Here is a 24,919-nt window from a genome sequence, read left to right on the forward strand (position 1 = left end):
GATAGAGAGCTAGAAACATCGATGAGAGAGAAACATCGATCAGCTGCCTCCTGCACATCTCCCACTGGGAATGTGCCTGCAACCAAGGTACATGCCCTTGACCGGAATCAAACCTGCGACCCTTCATTCCGCAGGCCGACGCCCCATCCACCGAGCCAAACCGGTTTTGGCTCAGCATACTTTTTAACATGAGGAAGCTATTGTAAGAGGGATGAATGAAGGGACTTTTTTTTTTTTTTACAAGTATAACATAAAGGATTGATTTAAGCAATAGAATAGGTACAACTGGAGGTTATTTTACATAAATTCTTTATTTTCATTTTCTATAGGCATGGTGAAAAGGTCAGTCTCAGCTCTAAGTGTGCAGAAATTGACCGAGAGATGATAAGTTCTCTTGGGGTTTCCAAGTCTGTGCTAAATAATGTCATTTTCTGTCATCAAGAAGATTCTAATTGGCCTTTAAGTGAAGGAAAGGCTTTGAAGCAAAAATTTGATGAGATTTTTTCAGCAACAAGGTTTGTAACATTTAATTAGACTTTGTAGCCCATCAAGTTATTGATATGATTGCAATTTGGATATATCTTTCTTAAAACAGATAAAATTTTAAAAGCAAGAAAGTCATTAATTATTACTTCTCAGTAGCAACCAGTGGGCATATTTCCTTTCAGTTTTCTTTCTGTGCATGTAAACTACCTGATTGACAGTGTATATGTAACTTTTTCACTTACCATATGTCATAAGCATTTTCCAAGTTATTAAAAACTTTTAATGACTGCATAATATTTCATTGTATGACTATACTATCATTTACTTAGCCAGAAATTGTTATTTAATATCTTCATAGGTACATTAAGGCCTTGGAAACACTTAGGCAGGTACGCCAGACACAAGGTCAGAAAGTAAAAGAATGTCAAACAGAACTAAAATATCTGAAGCAAAATAAGGAAAAAGCTTGTGAGATCCGCGATCAGATTACTAGTAAGGAAGCCCAGTTAACATCTTCAAAAGAAATTGTCAAATCCTATGAGAATGAACTTGATCCACTGAAGGTAATTTGATTTCTTATATGCTAAGGAGAAAGTCACCTTTACCATGGTAGCACTCACCCTTTATGACTCAGTGGTTCTCAACCTTCTGTCCCTTTAAATACAGTTCCTCATGTTGTGACCCAACCATAAAATTATTTTCGTTGCTACTTCATAACTGTAATGTTGCTACTGTTATGAATCGTAATGTAAATATCTGATATGCAGGATGGTCTTAGGCGACCCCTGTGAAAGGGTCGTTCGACCACCAAAGGGGTCGCGAACCACAGGTTGAGAATCACTGCATGTACTTTATTTTGTTATGAGTTTGAATGATACATGTATTTCTTGAAATATGTACAGTACGTAATACTTGATAATATATTACTGTGTTACTGTTTTATGTATTTACTACATTGTACTTTTTATCATTATTTTAGGGTGTACACTTTTTACTTATAAAAAAACTTTTGCTATAGAACAGTATGCCTTGTTAACACCGGCAGTAGCTTCATACAACTCTTGTTCAACGTGTCTCTTGTGCTTGATTTAATCTCATGTTATTTTGTTCAGCATGTCTCCTACATATACAGAATCTACTGCTAATGTTGCTGGTAAGAGGTCACATTGAGGGATTGGCCTGGAAATGAAATTAAAAGTAATTAAGGACTATACAGGTGGAAAATCAGTGATATTCATTGCTCTTCAGTCAGGCATGTCCCATTCTACCATAGCACAAGTCTTAAAGAACAAGAGCACAGTGATGAAAACTATTAAAGCATCTGCTTCATTGAAGGCAACGAGACTAACAAAAATTAACCCCTAGAGTGCCAGAGAACGTGATTGCGCTCCTCCTGTCTTTCGCGAAAAGTGCCGGGAGCGCTATTGCGCGCCTCCTGCAGTGTCCCGTTCTAAGTCTCCTTTCATTAGTGATGATGATATTGCTAAATATGTCAATTCTTGCTGTGAAGATGACGATTTTGTGGGAGATATTGAATATGTAACTTCATTTACTTGCAATTCATAAGTTTTTTCCTAAACTGCTGTAAAATCAGCAAAAATGCCTTGGCAATTTTAGCATAGTTCCTAGGATATTGGTTGGCACTCAAAGGGTTAAAGAAGAGGCCTACATCAGACATGATCTGAATTGGAGACCAGACATAGAAGTGTATTCTTCTCAGCACCTTGATGATCACAGCCAAAGCAAAAGGATTGTGATGTTAAAAGAAAAGGCTCGACTCTACTATCATGTTGATTTTACTGCTAGCTGTGGGCAGTTTAAACTATTCAAAAATAGTTATTCATTCCATGATGTGAGAGTGAGTGGTGAGTCTGCGAGTGCTGATGTGAAAGCAGTTGAAGAAACTGCTTTGGAAAGTTTCCAAACTTTTGGAAACTCTAGAGAAGTTGATTTTGGAGGAAAATTACTTGCCAGAGCAAATATTCAATATGGATGAAACCTTTCTATTCTGGAAACAGATGCTTGGAAGGACTTTTATCCATAAGAAGGCCAAATCAATGCCAGGTTTCCAGGCTTTTCAGGACAGAATAATAGTCTCATTTTGAGACAGTATATCAGGAGCAAATTGAAATTCTTTGGATCTGGCACAGTGAAAACCCAAAGGCCTACAAGCATATCAGAGAACACAAACTGCTAGTGTATTGCAGGAGTTACAAGAAGTCATGGATGACCCAGCTGCTCTTCCAAAATGCCCTCCTGAATTGCCGTGCTCACGAAATGGAGAAGTAGTATTTGGAAAATAACATAGACCTATCAAGATTCTGCTTATTGATGATAGTGTTCTTGCATATCCTCCTTTCATTGGTGATCTTCATCCCAGTATCAAAGTGGTGTTTTTCCTACAAATACCACCTGTTTGATCTAACCAATGTATCAAGGAATTGTAGCTTTTAAGACCTTCTTCCTGAGGGGGACCTTTGCTCAGGCTATTGCTGCAGCTGAGAAGACACTGATGCAATTTTGGGAGAATTAGGAACCTTGCTGGAGCTTGGGGTGATGTCACCAAGGAGTGTATGAATAGCATCTGGAAGAAGACACTTAAAGGGTTCATCTATGACTTCTAAGAAGTTGCCAGGATAAGGAGGTTACAAAAATCAACAAGACTGTGGTTGAGATAGCAAACAACTTTAACGTGGATAATGGAAGAGCTCTTAGGAGTGGTTCTGGAGGAACTGACTAGTGAGTTGTTAGAACTGGAATAGGAACACATAGAAGAAGAGGTAAGAAAAAAGGAAACTTCAGGAGAAGAAAAAGAAGAACCCCCGCCCCCCAAGAATATTCTTAGTGAAGCCTTTAGCAGAAGCTTTTGCAGATTTCAACTGGCTCCTTAAAAAGTCTAATAACATGGACCCCAACACCGAAAGGTTTTCATTAATAGAGAGGAATATTCATAGTGCATTATCTGCTTACAAGCAAATCTATGATGAAACCAAGCAAACCACCATGAACATATTTCTGAAAAGAGTGACACCTACTTAAGAAGATCCTCAGGCAGGTCCTTTAGGTTATTCCAGAAGAAGGGATTGCTATCATAGGTGATGACAGCTCCATGTGTGTTATTGCCCCTCAAGACCTTCCATTGGAATGAGATGTGGAGGTGGAAGACAGTGATATTAGCCTAGGCCAGTGGTCGGCAAACTATGGCTCGCGAGCCACATGCGGCTCTTTGGCCCCTTGAGTGTGGCTCTTCCACAAAATATCGACTTCTGCACATGGGCCACAAAGTTTCAATCGCACTGTACATGTGCACCCACACATGGTATTTTGTGGAAGAGCCACAGTCAAGGGGCCAAAGAGCTGCATGTGGCTCGCAAACCACAGTTTGCCGACCACGGGCCTAGGCTAATATGTGTGTTTGTGTTTTAGGTTTTAACAATAACAACAAAAAAGGTTGAAAAAGTAAAAAAAAAGTTAGAAGTTTGTATTTTAAGCTAAATATTATCACAAAAGAATCAAAGAGTTTAAAAAAAGGTTACAAAGTAAAAAAGGTTATAGTAAGCTAAGGTTAACTTGAAGAAAGAAAAATATTTTTTAATTATTTTTGTCTAGGTTAAGTGTACAGTATTTACAAAGTGTACAGTAATGTCATAGGTCTTCACATTTACTCACCACTCATTTACTCACTCACCCAGAGCAACTTCCAGTCCTGTAAGCTCCATTCATGGCAAGTGGGTATATGTGGACTGATGCAATTCAAACACATGTTGTTCAAGAGTCAACTGTACTGTACCTTTTCTGTGTTTAGATATACAGATACTGTTGGGTTACAGTTGCCTTCAGTATTCAGTATAGTCATATGCTATATAGGTTTGTAGCTTAGGAGCAATAGGCTATACCCTAGAGCAGTGATGGCGAACCTGTGACACGCGTGTCAGAGGTGACACGCGAACTCATTTTTTTGGTTGATTTTTCTTTGTTAAATGGCATTTAAATATATAAAATAAATATCAAAAATATAAGTCTTTGTTTTACTATGGTTGCAAATATCAGAAAATTTCTATATGTGACACGGTACCAGAGTTAAGTTAGGGTTTTTCAAAATGCTGACACGCCGAGCTCAAAAGGTTCGCCATCACTGCCCTAGAGCCTAGGTATGTAGTAGGTTATGCCACCTAGTTTTATGTAAGTGTACTCTGTGATATTTGCACAGTGACAAAATCACTTAATGCATTTGTCAGAACATATCTCCCTTGTTAAGAGAAAATATTTGCAAGCTATGTATCTGACAAGGGACTTGTATCTGGAACATAAAAATAACACATAACTCAATAATAAATAAATAATAGTTTGAAAATGGGCAAAGACTTTGAATAGATAGTTCTTCAAAGTAGATATATGTCCAATGAGCATATGAAAAGATGCTTGACAACAGTATTCATCAGGAAATGCAAATTAAAACCACAATGAGATGCCACTTCATACTTACTGAAATGAGTTTAAATAAAAAAAATAAGTGTTGGTGAGGATGTGGAGAAATTGGAGCTCTTATACATGCTGGTGTGAATGTAAAATGGTGCAGCCACTTTAGAAAATAGTTCAGCAAGTTCCTCAAAATGTTGAACATGAATTCTCATATAACCTCAAAGGAAATTAAAACATAAATCTGTGTAAAAACTTGTATAGGAATGTTTATAGCAGTATTATGTATAATAGTAAAAAATGAAAACTCAGATGTCATAAATACCTGATCAATAAAATATGGCATATCCATATATTGGATTATTATTTAGCCATAACAAGAAATGAAGTTCTCATACATGCTAAGTGAAAGAAGCCAATCACAAAAGACCACATATTGTATGATTCCATTTATTTAAAATGGTCAGAATTGGCAAATTGATAGAGATAGAAAATAAATTAGTGATTGCCATGGGTAGGTGGTAGAGAGGAATGAATAGTGACTGCTAATGAATACAGGGTTTCTGTTTAGAAATTGAAAATGTCCTAAGAATAGAGTATGGTGATGGTTGCACAACTCTGAATACACTAAAAAACATTGAATTGCACACTTTAAATGGATGAGTTGTAGGGTATGCAAATTATATCCCAATAGCGCTGTTTAAAAAGTGATATAAATCTTTAATTAATAAGATTTAATATAAATCTGTTGTAAGGTGTCCAGGGAGGAAGCATGGCTGAGCTGGGCCTTAAAGAATGGGAAAATTATATCAACAGATTGGAAGGCATTTTATGTGTGTTTGTATTTATTCTGCATTTTTTTTCTTTAAAAATAATCTATGCTCACAATGAAAAAAATTACAGAAGAATATTAATTTAAAGTAAGAAATGTTCTTCCCACTTATTATTTTTGGCCTCCTAGACACATCCAACCAAAAACTTTTTTTGCATATATATAACATATATGTGCATATATTCACATGTATATACGTATATATTCACACATACAAGCTTATCAAAACAGAATTGTGTGAGAAGAGCCTGGGTTAAGTAAATCAGGGTAAAAGGAGTAAGAGATTATTACAGTCAGATTATGAAGAGTTAATGGGTTTAGAATTTAGTTCAGTAGACAAAAGAATGACAAGTATGCTGTATCTTACTAGACTAGAGCTATAAGCTCTGAGGTGGCCAGAAAGGACTTTATGAGACTAAATTTGGGGTATGTTTTAAACCAAAAATGGGTAGGTAATTAGAGACATAGGGACAGTAAAATGCAAACTGTCTTTGAACACTATCAAGGAAAGTCATATAGCTGAAGTAGAGCATATGAATAGGAAATATGTCAAGATAGGCTGGGATAATATCTGATATTTATTTGAGTGGTGCCTAGATTCCAAGATTGTAGCAAACATTGAGGTGTTTGTAAATTTCTTTGTTTAATTTGACTAGTTCTCCAAGGTTTTAATCTTATTCTCTTCAGAGCCTAGTCCAGTGCCTGGCACATAGCAGGTGGGTCAGTAGTATTTATTAAGTGGGTTATTTCCAAAGTCCTTTTTTAGCTCTAATATTTGAGAATTCTTTCCTTCATAGAACTCAGCATAAAGTTTGGATCAAGTCACCTTCCCAGCAGCCATCCAGGGATAGCTTCATTTCACTACTGCACTATAATTCATTCTTAACCGTTTTTACAGATTCCCCCAGTCTTTAAGAACTCTTTCATAAACTACTTTATTTCCATCCCACCACACTGGCTCATTTAGGCCTGTTTTTCTTTCTATCAGTGGAAACTGCTTGAGAATTTGTTTTCAAGTTCAAAAACACTTATTTATTTTTCCACACACACAAGTTCATAGTCATCTATACTGATACAAGGGTAATATGCTAATTAGACTGGATCCACTGGACATCTGACATCCTTCCGGACAAAGCCATGGTGGCGGGGGCCGAGGCAGAGGTGGTTAGGGGTCATCAGGCTGGTAGGGGAGGGCAGTTAGGGGTATGGGGGATCAAGCAGTTAGGGGTGAGATCAGGCCAGCACAAGGGAGCAAGCAGTTAGAGAAAAGATCAGGCAGGCAGGCAGAGGCGGTTAGGGGTGATCAGGCTGGCAGGCAGGCAGGCATGCGAGTGGTTACTAGTGGTCCCAGATTGCGAGAAGGATGTCCAACTGCCGGCAGTCCGACATTCCCCAAGGGGTCCCGGATTGGAGAGGGTGCAGGCAAGGCTAAGGGACCTCCCTCCCCCCGTGCATGAATTTTGTGCATCAGACCACTAAGCCTATATAATAAAGATATAATATGCAAATGGTCATGAAGCATATCGGCTAACCGAGGAACGACCGATCATGGATCAGCAGGAGGGTGGGGCAGCGAGCTACAAGCGGGTGGTGGAGAGCTACAGGAGGGGGCAGGACAGCAAGCTATGAGGTGGGGAGGGAGCTACCAGAGGGTGGGGCAGCTGGCAGAGAGCTACTGGAGGGCAGCAGTGAGCTACTGGCACACGGATTCTGCACAGGGCTACTAGTTACATAGTAATAGCCCAATTATCCTATTCATTTGTCTCATTTCACACTAATGCCTAAGCTTTAAGCACTCTGCTATATTTTTTGTTGCTTACAAATTTGTCTTAGCTCCTTTTATTAGATTGTGTGCTCTGGGGATAGAGCCAAAACACAAGTGTCAAAAAAAGAATCCACAGCATCTGGTGATGGGCTAGATATAAAAAAAGGAAGTAGCTAGGGATGTCACAAACAATTCAAGCCCAGATAATGTTAATGCCACCAAGAGGCAGTGAAAACACTGACTGAGGGAAGCTAAGAAGTTTTTGAGAAGTAGAGTACCATTGCGGGTTTGGTTCCAGACTACTGCAATAAAATGAGTTGTAATATTTTTCCTGGTGGATAGGCTCTCCTCCAATTTGTAAACAATGCAACTTTGTGAAGTGCAATAAAATGAAACACAATAAAATGAGGTATGCCTATAATCAGTGTTTTGAAGATTCAATCCATTTCTCTTGGTTAGACTGTTCAAAAGGTATTCATTAAGGGCCAGTTGTATGTCAGTCACTGATCAAAGTGCTTTAAAATGTATTTTGTAAGCTCCACATTAATCCTGTGAGGTTTTTAGGAAAGAAAACTGAGACACAGGTTTTCATGTTGGAAGTAAGGGATAAAGTCCAGATTTGAGTCCAGGCCTCTCTGATTCCTATGCCCGTACTATTAAACGTCAGATTTATTGATGTATAATTTACATATAGTAAAATCAACCCTTTTAAAAGTATAAAGTTCAATGAGTTTGGGCAAATGCATATAGTAGCATTGCTACCACTCCAATCAAGATACAGAACATTTCCATCACCTCAAAAAGTTCTTATAAGTCTCTGTAGTCAGCCTTCTCCCTCCATCCCCAGCCCTTGGTAACCACTTATTCGTTTTGTCTTTTCCAGAATTGTCACCTAAATGGAATCATAGCTTATGTAGCTTTTTGCATCTGACTTCTTAGCATGTTGCTTTTTTTTTTTTTTTTTTCTTTTAATTAAATCTTTATTGTTCAGATTATTACATTTGTTCCTCTTTTTTTTCCCCCATAACTCCCCTCCTCCCAGTTCCCACCCCACCCTCCGCCCTCACTCCCCACCCACTGTCCTCATCCATAGGTGCACGATTTTTGTCCAGTCTCTTCCTGCATCTCCCACACCCCTTTCCCCCCCAAGAATAGTCAGTCCATTCCCTTTCTATGTCCCTGATTCTATTATAATCAACAGTTCATTCTGTTCATCAGATTATTTATTCACTTGATTCTTAGATTCACTTGTTGATAGATGCATATTTGTTGTTCATAATTTGTATCTTTACCTTTTTCTTCCTCTTACTCTTCTTAAAGGATACCTTTCAGCATTTCATATAATCCTGGTTTGGTGGCGATGAACTCCTTTAGCTTTTCCTTATCTGTGAAGCACTTTATCTGACCTTCAATTCTGAATGATAGCTTTGCTGGATAAAGTAATCTTGGTTGTAGGTTCTTGGTATTCATCACTTTGAATATTTCTTGCCACTCCCTTCTGGCCTGCAAAGTTTCTGTTGAGAAATCAGCTGACAGTCGTATGGGTATTCCCTTGTAGGTAACTGAGTTTCTTTCTCTTGCTGTTTTTAAGATTTTCTCTTTGTCTTTTGCTCTTGGCATTTTAATTATGATGTGTCTTGGTGTGGTCCTCTTTGGATTCCTTTTGTTTGGGGTTCTCCGCGCTTCTTGGACCTGTAAGTCCATTTCTTTCACCAGGTGGGGGAAGTTTTCTGTCATTATTTCTTCAAATAGGTTTTCAATATCTTGCTCTCTCTCATCTTCTGGCACCCCTATAATTCTGATGTTGGTTCGCTTGAAGCTGTCCCAGAGGCTCCTTACACTATCCTCGCATTTTTGGATTCTTTTTTCATTTTGCTTTTCCGGTTGGTTGTTTTTTGCTTCCTCGCATTTCAAATCATTTACTTGATTCTTGCGCTCCTCTGGTCTGCTGTCGGGAGTCTGTATAATATTCGTTATTTCAGTCCGTGTATGCTTAATTTCTAGGTGGTTCCCCAATATACGATCGAGGGTCTCATTAGTTTTCTTGTAGATCTCATTAAGTTTATCGGCGGCTTCTAAACAGTTCTTGAGAGACCTTAAAAGTGTGGTTCTGAACTCTATATCTTCCATTGACAATTTTGTCCTGTTTCTTTGTCTCCGCATTTTGTTATGCTTTCTTGGTGCACCCCCTAGTGGTCTTTGTGCGCAGTCTTATAAACCTTGATTGTTGTAGCTAATACCAGGGAGGGTTTGACCTCCAGGCCAAGTGGCTATGAGAATCAGCTGTTTCTGCAGTGAGAGAACTTCTGTCCTCTAGGGAGGTGCTAATCTGGCGTTTGCCTGAGGCTATCCGGCAAATGCCTCTGTGCAGGGCTTGGGCAGGGCGGGTCGCACAGGATCAACAGGGTGGGCCGGAGAGAGCAGTGATGGCGGCTCTCAGTCCTGTCCCCAGGGGCTCTGCCTCTCTGAGTCCCAGCACCCGCTGCAAAGCTCGGAGAGAAAGCTGCACTCGCTCTGACCGAAGCCAGGCAGTCCCGCTTCTCCCGTTTGAGTTTGGGTCCCTAAAGACTCGCCGGGATCTGGAGCTCAGAGTCTGCGACTCCCTCCCGATTGAAAACGCCAACCGCGCCCTCCGCCGCCAGCCCGCTCCGCGCACTCCGCACCTCAGAATTTGACTTCAGCACTGCGCCTCCTCTGAGTGTCCGAATGCGTTTCTCTTTCCTCCTAGTTGTAGGACTTCCACTCAGCCAGCGTTCCTGTGGTTCTGGGTGATGTCCCTTCCGTTTTTTGGTTTCACTTTTGAAGTAGTTGTTCAAAGCAGCAAACTCCGGCGTTAACCTATGCCGCCATCTTGGTTCTCCGCATGTTGCTTTTTAATTAGTCTCTTGCACATTTAGGTAGTTACTCCTTTTCATTGCTGAGGTTATTTTACTGTATGGCTATATTACAGTATGTCCATCTGTTCCCTGATTGATGGACGTTAGGTTGTTTCCAGCTTTTAGCTATTACAAATCAAATTGCTATAAACTTGTGTATGGGTCTTTGTTTGTAGTATGTTTCTTTCTAGGGTAACTCTCCAGGAGGGGAGTTGATAGGATGTATGGTAAGTATATGTTTAACACTGTGAGCTGCCACTTTTCAAAGTGGCTGTACCATTTCATAGTCCTACCAAGAATGTTTACGATTGAAGTTGCTCTGCATCCTTATCAGCTCTTACATTGTTAGTCTTTTTTTATTTCAGCCATTACATTAGATAGGTTGTATCTCTTGAGTATTTTTTTTTTCATTGTGCCTTTAATTTTTCTAATGTCTTTGGATGTTGAGCATCCTTTGTATGTGTTTATTCGCCATCTGAATATCGTTTTTGGTAAAGTGTCTTTGATTCTTCTGGCTATTTTCAAAAAATGTTTTAATCCTCACCCAAGGACATTTTTCTCCCATTGATTTTCAAAAAGAGTGGAAGGAAGGGAGAGAGGAGGGAAGAGAGACAGAGAAAGAGAGAAACATTGATGTGAGAGAGACAATGCTCTAACTACTTAGCAACACTGGTCAAGGCTATTTTCAAATTTTTTTGTCTTACAAGCTGAATATTAAAAGTGCTTCAGATAGTTTGGATACAAGTCCTTATCAAATACATATTTTGCAAATATTTTGTTAACTGCTTTTCAAAGAGCAAGAGTTTAGTTTTTATGAAGTTCAGTTTATCAATTTTTCTTTTATAGTTTTTGTTTTTTATCTAGGAAATCTTTTCCTGACACAAAGATTTTTTTTCTGTATTTTCTTCCTGACATTTTATAGTTTGAGTTCTTACACTTAAGTATATGCCCTGTTTTGGGTTAATTTTAAAATATGTGTGAGGTAAGGTTGAGGTTTGCTTCTTTGCATACAGATGTTTAATTGTTCCAGCACACAAAGCCTAGGTCATAACCATTACACAACTCTGCATCCCAGTCTCATCTCTTATTGTTAAGTATATATGTAGCTTTATACAAGTTAAGTCCTCCAAGTCTCCTGCCTAGTACATAGTCTCATAGGATTAAAGAGAATGTATAGGAGCAGCTAGTACAGTGTCTACAAGTTGGTAGGCATTCAGTCATGATAGCTGTAACTGTAAATATAAAATTACTTTTTTAAAAATCTTTTTCAGCTAACATACTGAACACCTGTTATATGTGCTAGTGATACATTAGTGAACAAAATTTCTATTTTTATAGTGATTACATGCTACTGATTAATTTACAAATCACGAGATGGTTTGATACAATTTTATTAAATGACATTAAAGTTGAGGATGCATTTTGGTGCAGCTTTGAAAGGTTACAATAAATAAGCACTGTAGTAATGCGTTAGTTTAAAAATCAGGTTCTACAAATGTCTTGTAAGAGGAATCGGTCAGCCTTGGAAATGTAATGGCAGTGGAAGAGCATCACCCAGGAGAATGCTCTGAACCAGGTCACACATATTCCTAGGTGATGAGGCAGCCAGCTCTCCCAGGGAGCGGACCACTGAGGTTATTTATCACATTTCACGTGGTCAGAGTCCTCTGTGCTTGAGCCAACTTTGAATTAAAGTATAATCTTCCATGTAAATTTGCCTCCAGGCTCAGAATGCACTGGTGACTCACCCTGAGTCTCTAGCCCACTCGTTTTTCCTAACTTTTTAAAATACATTAAATAGCTAACCTTTTGAGGATTAAATTCTTAAAATGTGGTACTTTGCATAATGTGGCTCTCAGTACTCGATGAATGAATGACTTGGGGGTGTTGAAGATGAGACAGGGCTTTGGAGTTGACTGCTTTTCTTTATAGCTGTGAGGAGTGGGCAAGGTACTTAATGTCTCCGATCCTTAGTGTCCGTATACCCCCTTTGCAGCATCGTTCACATTAATGAGATCACTTTTACCAAGTGCCTGACCCTGGCACATCTTATGTATTTCTCTTTACCCATCTGTGTTGTAAACTATAGAGAATTTTATTTATTGTAGAGTGTTTGTTTATTTCCAGAATCGTCTCAAAGAAATTGAACACAATCTCTCTAAAATAATGAAACTTGACAATGAAATTAAAGCCTTGGAAAGCCGAAAGAAGCAAATGGAGAAAGATAATAGTGAACTGGAACAGAAAATGGAAAAGGTTTGTGGTGATAGAATTTTGTTCTTCAAAATTCTGGGCTTATTATAGTGAACCTCATTTTAATCCATTTTGCCACTCATTTTGAAAGAAAATCCTTATGATGTTTGCCTTCCAAGTATATGTTAAGAGGAAGGATATTGAATACTTTTTTCATACTTTGTACCTCAGAGTGATATCTTCTTATACTTATTAAAGCTCTTTATTTTGGTTTTGCATAGGTTTTTCAAGGGACTGATGAGCAACTAAATGATTTATATCTCAATCACCAGAGAACAATAAGGGAGAAAGAAAGGAAATTGGTAGACTGTCAGCGTGAACTGGAAAAATTAAATAAAGAATCTAGGCTTCTCAATCAAGAAAAATCAGAGCTACTTGTTGAACAGGGTAGGGTAAAGTATTTACTTGGTCTTTCTTATTGTAATATTATGCATTTTCAGCATGAATGATGAATCTCCAGGGGATTATGCTGAGTAAAAATAAGTCAATCTCAAAATATATACAGTGTCTTGCCATTTATGTAACATTTTTGAAATGCCAGAATTTTAGAAGTGGAGGACTGATTAGTGGTTGCTAGGCTTACTAAGTAGGAGGAGGGGCAGGAAAAAGGTTACTGTGGGTATAGTTATAAAAGCAACAAGAGGGATTCTTGTGGGATTGGAACTGTTCGGTATCTTGACTGTTGTGGTAGATATATGAGCACAGGTGATACAATTATATAGAATTTAATAAACACACATACAAATGAATACAAGTAAAACTGGGAAATCTGAATAAGTTTGTAGGATTGTATCAGTGTCTGTATCCTGGTTGATAATGACACTACAATAGGTCCTTCGAATAACTTTTATTACAATGTTTTTGAGAGGCATAGGAACTTAACTCTTGTCTATATCAAGTAGTCTATGGTAAATTTGGTTTCATTATATGTCATTTCATTTAAAGTTGCAGAATCTACCCATGATTTTAAGTGAGGATTTACTTTATAGTTTTGCAAAATGTTACTAAAATGTTACATAGTTTTCTGCTTAAAATAATTCTAACACCAGGTGAGTGCATTTTTCCACACCAAGCAATTTTCCAATTCTTGGTAACTGGGTGTCCTGTAATTTAATTTAGTTCTGACACTAACTGTCTGGAATTAGCACAGACCCCACAGATTGAGGGCTCAGTCCTGTAAGACTGCCTTTCATTTCCAATGGCCGTTGCCAAGTCCAACCAGGTTGTCTGTCACCTGTTCTTCTGACCACTGGCTACACATCAGACATTTCTGTACCCCTTCCTCAGATTCAATAATTTTCTATAATAGTTCATAGAACTCAGGGAAACACAATTTCTAGTTTATTATAAAGAATACAGCTCAGAAACAACCAAATGGAAGAGATGTATAGAGTAAGGAATGGGGAAAGGGCGTGGCACTTTCTAAGCACCTCCATGTGTTCACCAACCTGGAAGCTCTGAAGCTCCTTGTTTAGGGGTTTTATGGGAGTTCCATTACATAATCATTATTGATTAAATTATTGACCATTGACGATTGAACTGAATCTTCAACTTCTCCCCAGAGTTGGGTAGGAGAGTACTGAAAATTCCTATTCTCTAATCACATAGTAGGCTCCTCTGATAACCAGGTCTCATCCTACAGGAGTCACTTCATTAGAATAAACTCAGGTGTGGTAGAAAGAAACTTATAATGAATAACAATAAAAGAGAAACATGTAAGTTGACCGTACCTCCATGATGCCCACCAGCCAATCAGGAGTGAGCATGCAAATTAACCTGACAAAGATGGAGGGTTAATTTGCATACACAGGGGGAGAGCAGAGTGAGAGAACCGGAGGCTTGGGGGGATGTGGCTCCCTTGGTTGCTCCCCGCAAGCCACCTGGCAGAGAGCAGAGCAAGAGAGTCAGAGGCTTGGGGGGGTGGGGCATGTCTCCCTTGGTCGCTGAAAGCAGAGAGGGAGAGCTGGCGGAGAGTGGAGCAGCTTGGGGAACTTGGCAGAGTGGGAGGCCATGGGACGTAGACAGAGCAGGAAGGGAAAACCAAGAGTGCGGGAAGCACCAGGAATTCTGGGAATAGTAGTTCTGGTGGCAGCTGCAGGACCAGGACCAGAAGCAGAAGCAGAAGCCCAGAGCCCGGGGAGCACCAGGAATGCTGGGAATCGTAGTTCTGGTGGCAGACGGATCTCCACCACCTAGACACTAGAGCAGTGGTTCTCAACCTTGGCTGCACATTAGAATCACCTGGGAATCTTTTCAAAATCCTGATTTCTGGGCCTCATCCTCCGGAAATTCCGTTTCTTTGTTATGGGGTGGGGCCACAACATTAGTAACAAAGAAACAGACTTTCCGGAGGATGAGGCCCAGAAATCAGGATTTTAAAAAGATTCCCCGCTGATTCTAATGTGCAGCCAAGGTTGAGAATCAGTGCACTAGAGCAAAGTGAGCCTGGAGCAAGTTACTGTTGTGGTGGGGATGGAGGGAAAGCAAAGGTGAGAGACATAAGTAAAATCAGAGTGTCTAGGAAAAATTAAAGGGAAGATATCCTAAAACTTCCAGGAAATCTCCACCAATGAAGCAAAGAAAAAAAAAGCCTCTATAATTCTGTGAGCAGCAAACCAAACTGTGTTGGGGTCTCAGACAATTCGCTTATATGATTGCAAAGACAGATAGAAACTCCCAGACTGGAGACAGCTCCTCTGAGGGCTCCCAGATTGAGGGTGCAAATCGGGCTAAGGGACCCACCCTTCCCCACCCCTTAACCCCCACCCCCATGCACGAATCTTTGTGCACTGGGCCCCTAGTAATGAATAACAAAAGACACTCCTCTCTTGCCCTGGCTGGTGTTGCTCAATAGTTAGACCATTGGCCCATTCACAGAAAGGTCTCTGATTTGATTCCCAGGCCTTTCTTTGTCAGGGCATCCAGCTGATGTGTCTCTCTTACATCGATGTTTCTCTCTTTCTCTCCCCTTCCACTCTCTAAAAATCAGTGGAAAAAATATCCTAAGGATTAACAACAACAACCAAACAAAGACATTCCATCCGAAATTCTAAGTGTTTTAGGAGATCAGTGCCAGGAACCAGGGACAAAGACCAAATGTGTATTTCTAATTATATTACAATATCATAGTTACTATTTGGGGAAACAGGGCACAGAATATAAGAGATCTTGCTGTATTTTTTTTACAACTACATGTTAATGTATGATTATCTCAATTTTTAAAAAATCAGCTAAAAAATGAATTACATCTACAGCTCAGTCCGTGTGGGTCAATGGTTGAGCGTTGACCTATGAACCAGGAGGTCACGGTTCGATTCCTGGTCAGGGCACATGCCCGGGTTGAGGACTTAATCCCCAGTGGGGGGGCGGGGTGCAGAAGACAGCTGATCAATAATTCTCTCTCATCATTAATGATTCTATCTCTTCTCCCTTTCTCTCTGAAATTAATAAAAACATATTAAAAATAATAATAATAAAGGTCGTCTACAGCAACAAGCAGATCGCCATCAAGAAAATATCCGAGCTAGAGATTCACTAATTCAGTCTTTGGCATCACAGTTAGAATTGGATGGCTTTGAGCATGGACCATTCAGTGAAAGACAGATTAAAAATTTTCACAAACTTGTAAGAGAGAGACAAGAAAAGGAAGAAGAAACTGCCAGCCAACTGATGGTAAATATTGTTACTTTCTTTTGTTTGTGTCCAAATCTTTAGTTATGTTGTTTTAATACTTGGATAGACCTTATTTTCTTATATTTTGGGGTTAGTGTTAGGATAGAATCTGATACAAGGTAGAAGAAACTTTTATGGATGCAAATTTTTAAGTGTGGATAAGGCTAAAAATAAGAAATGCAGACCTATATTTTTTATTTGATTTTAAGTAATAGTTCTTTTTCTTTTACCAGAAAAAGTAAAGGTTTGCTCAGAGTTAAAAATGATTATCTGTGGGTGCTAGCCATTCTATTTTTTAACTTTTTAATATTTTCCTTAGTGTGCATGTGTTACTTTGATAATGAGGAAACTGTCACTTAATCAATTATGGAGTGAAAAAATTGTTAATACGTTTTCTTATATGTATTTAGAATGACTTTGCAGAAAAAGAAACTCTGAAACAAAAACAGATAGATGAGATAAGGGATAAGAAAATTGGACTGGGAAGAATAATTGAGTTGAAATCAGAAATTTTAAGTAAGAAGCAGAATGAGCTGAAAAATGTGAAGTACGAATTACAACAATTGGAAGGATCTTCTGACAGGATTCATGAACTGGACCAGGAACTCACAAAAGCTGTAAGACAAAATAATTTTAAGGTGTAAGACATTTAGAATCTTGCAGTTTGAAGTATTTTTTTCTGTTGTTAATTCTAAGATTATGACATGTTAATTAAAATATCGACCTTGTCTAACAATTTCATGTAAAATGAATTCATCTAAATATCTTAATCAGTTAACTCTTTGGTTCTAGAATCCAGTGGATTAAAAATTAGAATCACCTAGGAAGTTTTTAAAAAGTACTTATGCTTAGACTAAGCTTACTTCAGACCTTCCAAATCAAACTCTCTAGAGTAGAGCATGGAAATGTGCATTCAGAACAAAACGAGGCTATTCTTATGAGTACCTTGGTTAAGAACCATTTACTTAAGGTATAAAAGAAACAAGTATTTTTCCTCTAGGTTCCATACACTGTAGATCTTATAATTTTTTTGCCATACTACCACTTTTTCTATGGTGGAATCTTTCTTAGCCCACCTGTTCTTTTCATGAATTTCCAAATTTTCTTCCTTCTTTCTATTTTCTTCATCCCCACCACCAAAGTAAACATCCTAAAGCTGGGAATTCCCCCTCTCAGATCCTACTTTGATAATGTAATTAAACACTGCTTTTTGCTTCCTAATTAAACATCTAGTGTACGTTTTGTCAGTTTAGCATTTTATCACAATACTAGAGGCCCGATGCACTAAATTCATGCAAGGGCCTTGGCCCTGGCCCCCGCCCACCGCTGCCATGGCCAGGGGCCTCTGCTGCCTTTGCGGCGGCCCCCACTTGCTGCAGCTTTGTCAGGAAGGAAGGACATCGGGTCTAATTAGCATATTATGCTTTTATTATTATAGATTGTCTTGTTGTAAAGGGGTGGCATTATTAAGGGACAGTGTTACACTGTTTTTAGAGTTTCTATGTGGCAGGAAATGTAGTGAGTTACATGGGTACTTGATAAATACTTAGGTATTGACTGAAGAGTCATGAAACTATATTCTTAGACAAATTTCTCTTAACTTTGCATTAATTCTTATTCTCCCACCTTTGTTTGACTCTTCCAGATTTATTTAATAATTCTCTAGTATTATAAGATAGTAAGGTAATTTTATAAGATTTTTTCCTTAAAAATTTTATTATGTTTTTTTATTTCTGTTGCAGTGAGTAGTTGATTTCTAATACACTTTGTCATTATCTTAACACAAACTATATAAACCTCTGTGTTTGTTTTTATTATTGATAAGGAACATGAGCTAAGCAAGGCTGAGAAAAACAGTAATGTAGAAACTCTAAAAATAGAAGTAATAAGTCTTCAGAATGAGAAAGCAGACCTAGACAGGACCCTGCGTAAATTGGATCAGGAGATGGAGCAGTTAAACCATCATACAGCAACACGCACCCAGATGGAGATGCTGACCAAAGACAAAGTATGACCTTTCTTTTTATTTTAATTACTAGAGGCTCGTGCATTGGTGGTATCCCTCAGCTTGGCCTGCAGACATGCCCTGAGGGGTCCCGGATTGTGAGAGGGCGCAGGCCAGGCCAAGGGACCCACTGATGCATGATCGGAGCTGGGGAGGAACCGTGGGGGGGCTGCAGGGCATTTCTGGCCCATCTCGCCCAATCGTGATTGGTGCTGGCCAGGGAGGGACTGCAGAAGAGCTCCAGAGTGTGTCCGGCCCATCTTGCCCAGTCCCACCTAGATTGGGACCCGGAAGGGGCTGTGGGAGGGCTCCAGGGCATGTCTGGCCCTCTCGCCCAGTCCCAATCAGCCAGACCCCACCAGCAAGCTAACCTACTAGTTGGAGCTTCTGCCCCTGGTGGTCAGTGCACATCATAGCGACTTGTCGAATGGTCGGACACTTAGCATATTAGGCTTTTATTAAATAGGATAATTTTTGGTATTTTAAATAGTTTATCTTACTATGAAGAAGTTAGTCGTTATTGGCTTTATATTTTAGGGGCTAACTGAGCTTAATACTATAAAAATAGACTTTCAAGTTTAAAAACTATTTTCTAATTACAAGAAACTAATACAGAGGTGTATACATACTAGTAAATACATACATTGCTGTTAAATTTTATATCTTATGCAGAAGTTTTAATTTTTATATTATCAGACTTGTTACTCTTTTCTCTTATGGCTTAGGAAGGTCATCCCCACTCTTAGACTTTAGGAAATTATATATTCTCTTCTTACATTTTTATAGTTTTACTTTCTAAGCCTAGAACTTTAACCAATCTAAAATTTATATTTGTTCTTGACATAATGTGGAGATACTGAGCTTTATTTTTAAAATATTTTTTAATAGGCTGACAAAGATGAACAAATCAGAAAAATAAAATCTAGGCACAGTGATGAATTAAATTCATTATTAGGGTATTTTCCCAACAAAAAACAACTTGAAGACTGGCTTCATAGTAAATCAAGAGAAATTAATCAGACCAGGGACAGGCTTGCCAAATTGAAGTAAGTAATAGAAATGTAATAGAAATCTCTTATTTCCTGCTTTAATTTTTAATTGTTCTAAAATAATTTGTCATGAAAAGGTAAGTCTTATTGATTTTGGTTCTACATTTTATGAATTAAGTAAAATGGTAACAGTGATTTGGGATCTCTTGTTCCTTGAAAGTTTGTAGAATTAACTGAGAGGATTAAAAGTCTCCTTTATAAAGCCATACCGGTTTGGCTCGGTGGATAGAGCGTCGGCCTGCGGACTGAGGGGTCCCAGGTTCGATTCCGGTCGGGGGCATGTACCTTGGTTGCGGGCACATCCCCAGTGGGACGTGTGCAGGAGGCGGCTGGTCGATGTTTCTCTCTCATCGATGTTTCTGACTCTCTGTCCCTCTCCCTTCCTCTCTGTGAAAAATCAATAAAATACATTTTTTAATAAAAAAATTAAAAATAAATAAATAAATAAATAAATAAAAGTCTCCTTTATAAAAAAAGTGAGACCTGAAACTATAAAACACCTAGAAGGAAACTTAGAGGAAAAGCTTTATTATATTGAAATGGCAATCGTTTCTTGCATATGACAACAAAAGCAAAATAGACAAATGAGGCTACATCAAGCTTTAAAACTTCTACACAGCAAAAGAAACATTAGACAGAGGGAAAAGGCAGCCTATATAATGGGAGAAAATGTTTGCAAATCGTGTATCTGATAAGGGGTTAATATTCAGAATATATAAACTCCTGCTACTCAACAACAACAACAAAATAACTGGATTTTAAAAATGGGCAAAGGAAGGCCCTAACCAGTTTGGCTCAATGGATAGAGCGTTGGCATGCTGACCAAAGGGTCCTGGGTTCACCCCGCCTGGGCCCTAGGTCATGTGTGGGAGGCAACAAATCGATGTGTTTCTCTTTCACTGATATTGCTCTCTGTCTTTCCCTCTCTCTTCCACTCTCAAAAAATCAATAGAAAAATGACTTCAGGTGAGGATTAAAAAAAAAAATGGGCAAAGGACTTGAATAGATAATTCTCCAAAGAAGTTATACAAATGGCCAGTGAACATGTGAAAAGATGCCCAACATCACTAGTCATCAGGGAAATGCAGATTAAAACCACATCACTTCAGCCCTAGCCGGTTTGCTCAGTGGATAGTGTCGGCCTGCAGACTGAAGAGTCCCGGGTTTAATTCCGGTCATGGTCACATGCCCAGGTTGCTGGCTCAGTCCCCAGTAGCGGGTGTGCAGGAAGCAGCCAATCAATGATTCTCTCTCATCATTGATGTTTCTATCTTTCTCTCCCTCTCCCTCCCTCTCTGAAATCAGCAACAACAACAACAAAAAAAACCCACATCACTTCACACTGGTTAGGATGTTCAATATCAAAAACGCAGAAAATAACAGGTGTTGGTAGTAATGTTGAGAAATTGGAACCCTTGGGCACTGTTGGTGGGAATGCAAAATGGTGCAGTTGCTACAGAAAACAATGGGAAGTATCAAGATGAAGCAGGTGTGCACTCACACATGTTTATCTGAAACAGATTTCTCAAAATAGTACCTGTCCTACCTATGTACAGTCTACTCCGATAGATTCTGTTATTTCATTTTGTTAAAATATGCTGAGATGATGCATTGAATTGATTATATGATTTGCCTCACAACCTGCAAATTAAAAAACCCTAATCTGTATGGGCATGGAGATTGACTATGGTGAAATTTAAGAGTTGGAGTGGAGATAAATTGAACTAGTGAGCAAAGTCTTTGATGAATGAGAAGAAATGAATGATCCTAAGTAGATGATAACAATAAAGAGGGGACAAAGGAAAAGTTTACAGGAAAGGAAGGGAAGTAATATTGTGAATGGGCCCAAAGGGAATTAGGATGTTTGCCCCGCTTCCCTTCCTCCAGTAGATCCAGCAAGCACATTCTCCTTGCAAAGGCTCTTAAGCTGAGATCTGAGGCCATGAATTCCCAGAAACCAGGCAGAATTTCGCTGATATTACACATTTTTCTAGGACCGGGCCCATGACTACTGATGACAAGTGAGTTGGTATCCGAGTGGGAGAGTTCAGGTAGAAGTGACAATTGCCTGGACTTCTAAAAAAAGTACTTGGCCATAGCAAACTTTTTAATATTTGTTGGCAGAATTTGTCTTATACCTATTCAAACTTTTCAAACTAATTTCTCATGTTCTAAAATTGTAATTCATAATTTTCTTATTTTATAGCAAGGAACTAGCTTCAGCTGAGCAAAATAAAAATCATATAAATATTGAGCTAAAAAGAAAGGAAGAGCAGTTATCCAGTTATGAAGACAAGCTGTTTGATGTTTGTGGTAGCCAGGATTTTGAAAGTGATTTAGGCAGGCTTAAAGAAGAAATTGAAAAATCTTCAAAACAACGAGGTAAGTTACCTGCTTTATATTATCAAGTCACTGTGACACATGAATTTTCATTGACAGGTAACTAAGGATGGGAGATTTAAAAACTTGGTTCTGGATCCAGTTGGCTTAAGTTTTGGTCCTGGTTCTATAACTTAACTTGCTGTGTGACTTTGTGCAAATTATTGAATCTTCCTATACTTCAGATTCATTGTCTGAGGACATAATTACCTACCACCTAGGCCCCTGGTTGGCAAACTGCGGCTCGTGAGCCACATGCGGCTCTTTGGCCCCTTGAGTGTGGCTTTTCCACAAAATATCACGTGTAGGCTCGTGTACAGTGCGATTGAAACTTCGTGGCCCATGCACAGAAGTCTGTTTTCGGCCTGGGCGAGTCTATTTTGAAGAAGTACTGTTGATATTTGGCTCTGTTGACTAATGAGTTTGCCGACCACTGACCTAGGCCGTTAGGGAGGAGTAAATGAGATTTTAGGTATAAAACTTAGAACAGTTCTTGGAACATAATAAGCTCTAAAATTTATTGTACTTTTATGTGTTATCCAAAAGACAAATCTGAATGTATTGTGGGAGCCAGAATTTTGAAAGTGATTTAGATAGAGGTTTTTAAGAAGAAATTGAAAAATTTGTAGGAATATTTAAATATCAGAATTTAAAATTTTTTAATAATGTGTTTATAAAGCAAGAAGAATAATCATATATTTACAGAGGAGGATGTAACCATATTGACAAAACTATATTTTCTCCTGACTGGAAACACTTATTTTCTTAAAACAGCCATGCTGGCTGGAGCTACGGCCGTGTACTCCCAATTCATCACTCAGCTGACGGATGAAAGCCAGTCCTGCTGCCCCGTCTGTCAGAGAGTTTTTCAGACAGAAGCTGAATTACAAGAAGTCATCAGTGATTTGCAGTCTAAGCTGCGGCTGGCTCCAGATAAACTCAAGTCAACAGAATCAGAGCTAAAGAAAAAAGAGAAGCGGCGTGATGAAATGCTGGGGCTTGTGCCCATGAGGTGAGACGAGGGGTTTACCATTACGTACATGTAGCAGCAGCAGCAGCCCGGTAAAAGGTACTGGCCTAGTGCCTGGCATGTGGTAGCGCCTCAGTAGCATGTCTTGAATGAATAAAAGTTGAAGTCAGGATCCTAAGCCAGTATGCCCCGTCTCATTTTAGTTACATGACAAGAAGAAACAAAGATTCTCTTCTTGTTTCCTTTTTTGTTTTCTTCTAAAGGTAAATTTGCTTCTTAATCTAGTTACAGGGCAGACAGATATAATCTGTGTCTGTGTTAATTTAATTCCTCAGATTTGGCTTGAGGGCAGAAATTTTGACAGATTTAGAACTGTTTGCTGATATTTAACTTTGTAAGCCAGCAAAAGAATTAAATTACTGAAAAGCTCTTCCAGCAGACAAATTTTAAACTGTATTACGGCCCTGGCTGGTGTGGCTCAGTTGGTTGGGTGTCATCCCTTGCACCGAAAGGTTGCTGGTTTGATTCCCGTTCAGGGCACATGCCTGGGTTGCGGGCTCAATCCCTGGCAGGGATCGTGCAGGAGGCAGCCGATTGATGTTTCACTGTCACACTGATGTTTCTTCCTCTCTCTCCCGGTCTCTCTAAAAATCAATAAAATATAAGAAACTGTATTATGTCTTTCCCACTCTAAAAAGGAATGAATCCTAAATGATTTCTAGTGTTCGTTTTTCCCTTGCTTGTGCAAGAAATTCAAATGAAAGTCTATAAATCAAATCAGAAAGTATGTGATGATTGCCTTGTCTCCCAGAACAGAGCACAGAGCTGGTCAGAGAAACCAATGACATGACCCTCAAGGAGCTGACGTCCCAAGAAAGGAAATAAGCTTTCAGAATTAGATAAAGTGCTTAGTTCAAACAAATGCATTATTTAAGAAGAGAGAAGCCAGTGGACTACAGAGTGAGAATAGAATTTAGAGAACAAGGTAGGAGGGAGAATGTAATTTGCACAAAGTCACACAGGGAAACTGGTTAAACTCAGTTAAGAAAAGGAAAGGGGAGAGGGAACTGAGAACATTGTGTATAAAAGGATGGAGAACATGACCTGTGCTGCAATAGAAGCATTGGAGTTTAGGGAGTTATTTATAGGGATTGATTCCCATAAATTGGGAAGATGGGACTAGATTATGTTCAGGTCTAGTTATAGCTGTCTCTGATGGGGAGCCATCCTGAGGGATTTAATCAAGAATGTGTTTTAGGAAAATTGATCTAATGTTAATGTATTGAATAGATGAGAGTGAAAAAAACAACAACAAAAAACTCTGGAAGCAGAAAAACCAAGAGGATCTGTTGTCCTGGAAAACCAAAGAGGAATTTCAGGAAAAGCAGGAAAGGTTTAAGAAGTTGTGCTTTGTGGTAGCCAGCCTCCATGATGGCCCCCAATGATCCTGGCTTTCACAGTCTTGTTCCAGGATTGGTCTGTGTGACCAAGAAAATATGACAGAAGTGATAACATGTCCCTTCTAGGACTCGGTTATATAAGGCACTCAAGCTTCCTGCTCTCCTTTTTTCTCTCCTGGATCATCTGGATCTCGGGAAAGCCAGTTGTCATGTGGTGAGCAGAGCAGGGACCCACTTGGTGAGGACTTTAGGCCTTTGAACAACCACATGAGTGAGGGTACCATTTGGAAGCATATTCTCTAGCAGTCACTCCTTGAGTGACTGTAGTCCTGGCCTTCAGCTTGAGTACAACTTCAACAAGAAACCCAAATCAGAAGTATCCAGATAGCTGCTCCTGATTATCTTACTGTGAGAAATAAGTGCTGTCATTTTAAGCAGCTAAATTTTGGGCTGTTTTGTTTTGCAGCAGTAAATAATATAATTATCAAGGTGAAACCAGATTATTGCCGGCTATAGAGAGAATGTGATAGGAGACAAAGGCAGTAGTTTGAGAATGAAAAGGAAGAGGAATAAGGCAGTATCTTGAGAAGAAAAAGATCAAATAAAAGATAAAATTTAAAGTTGATAGATATTGCATGTCAAGGAAATTTGAGCTTAGTTCTGTGTCATACTGATATACTATAAATAGCAGAAATCAGCATTGTGTTATATTTTGGGGCTCTTGCCATCACAGCTCCCATTTTCAGAGTAAGGTACTTGGTGCCTACCTTTTTCAATGTTGTAGTTTCATAATTCTTTGTGTATTGTAACTTT

At 38.9% G+C, this 24,919-nt stretch overlaps 1 protein-coding gene across 1 annotated transcript in view; it reads left to right on the forward strand.

The window, feature by feature from the left end:
- RAD50 (RAD50 double strand break repair protein) overlaps nt 1-24,919 on the forward strand; it is a 71,439-nt gene that overhangs the window by 18,863 nt on the left and 27,657 nt on the right. The window contains exons 4-13 of the mRNA XM_081093139.1: nt 330-515; nt 845-1,049; nt 12,506-12,634; nt 12,853-13,018; nt 16,110-16,303; nt 16,714-16,920; nt 18,129-18,311; nt 19,197-19,354; nt 21,564-21,739; nt 22,511-22,748. Coding sequence (XP_080949265.1) covers nt 330-515; nt 845-1,049; nt 12,506-12,634; nt 12,853-13,018; nt 16,110-16,303; nt 16,714-16,920; nt 18,129-18,311; nt 19,197-19,354; nt 21,564-21,739; nt 22,511-22,748 — 1,842 coding nt within the window. The remainder of the gene's footprint in view (nt 1-329; nt 516-844; nt 1,050-12,505; nt 12,635-12,852; nt 13,019-16,109; nt 16,304-16,713; nt 16,921-18,128; nt 18,312-19,196; nt 19,355-21,563; nt 21,740-22,510; nt 22,749-24,919) is intronic.

This window comes from Myotis nattereri (genome assembly GCF_964212035.1).
Source record: "Myotis nattereri genome assembly, chromosome: 5".
Lineage (NCBI taxonomy): Eukaryota > Metazoa > Chordata > Mammalia > Chiroptera > Vespertilionidae > Myotis > Myotis nattereri.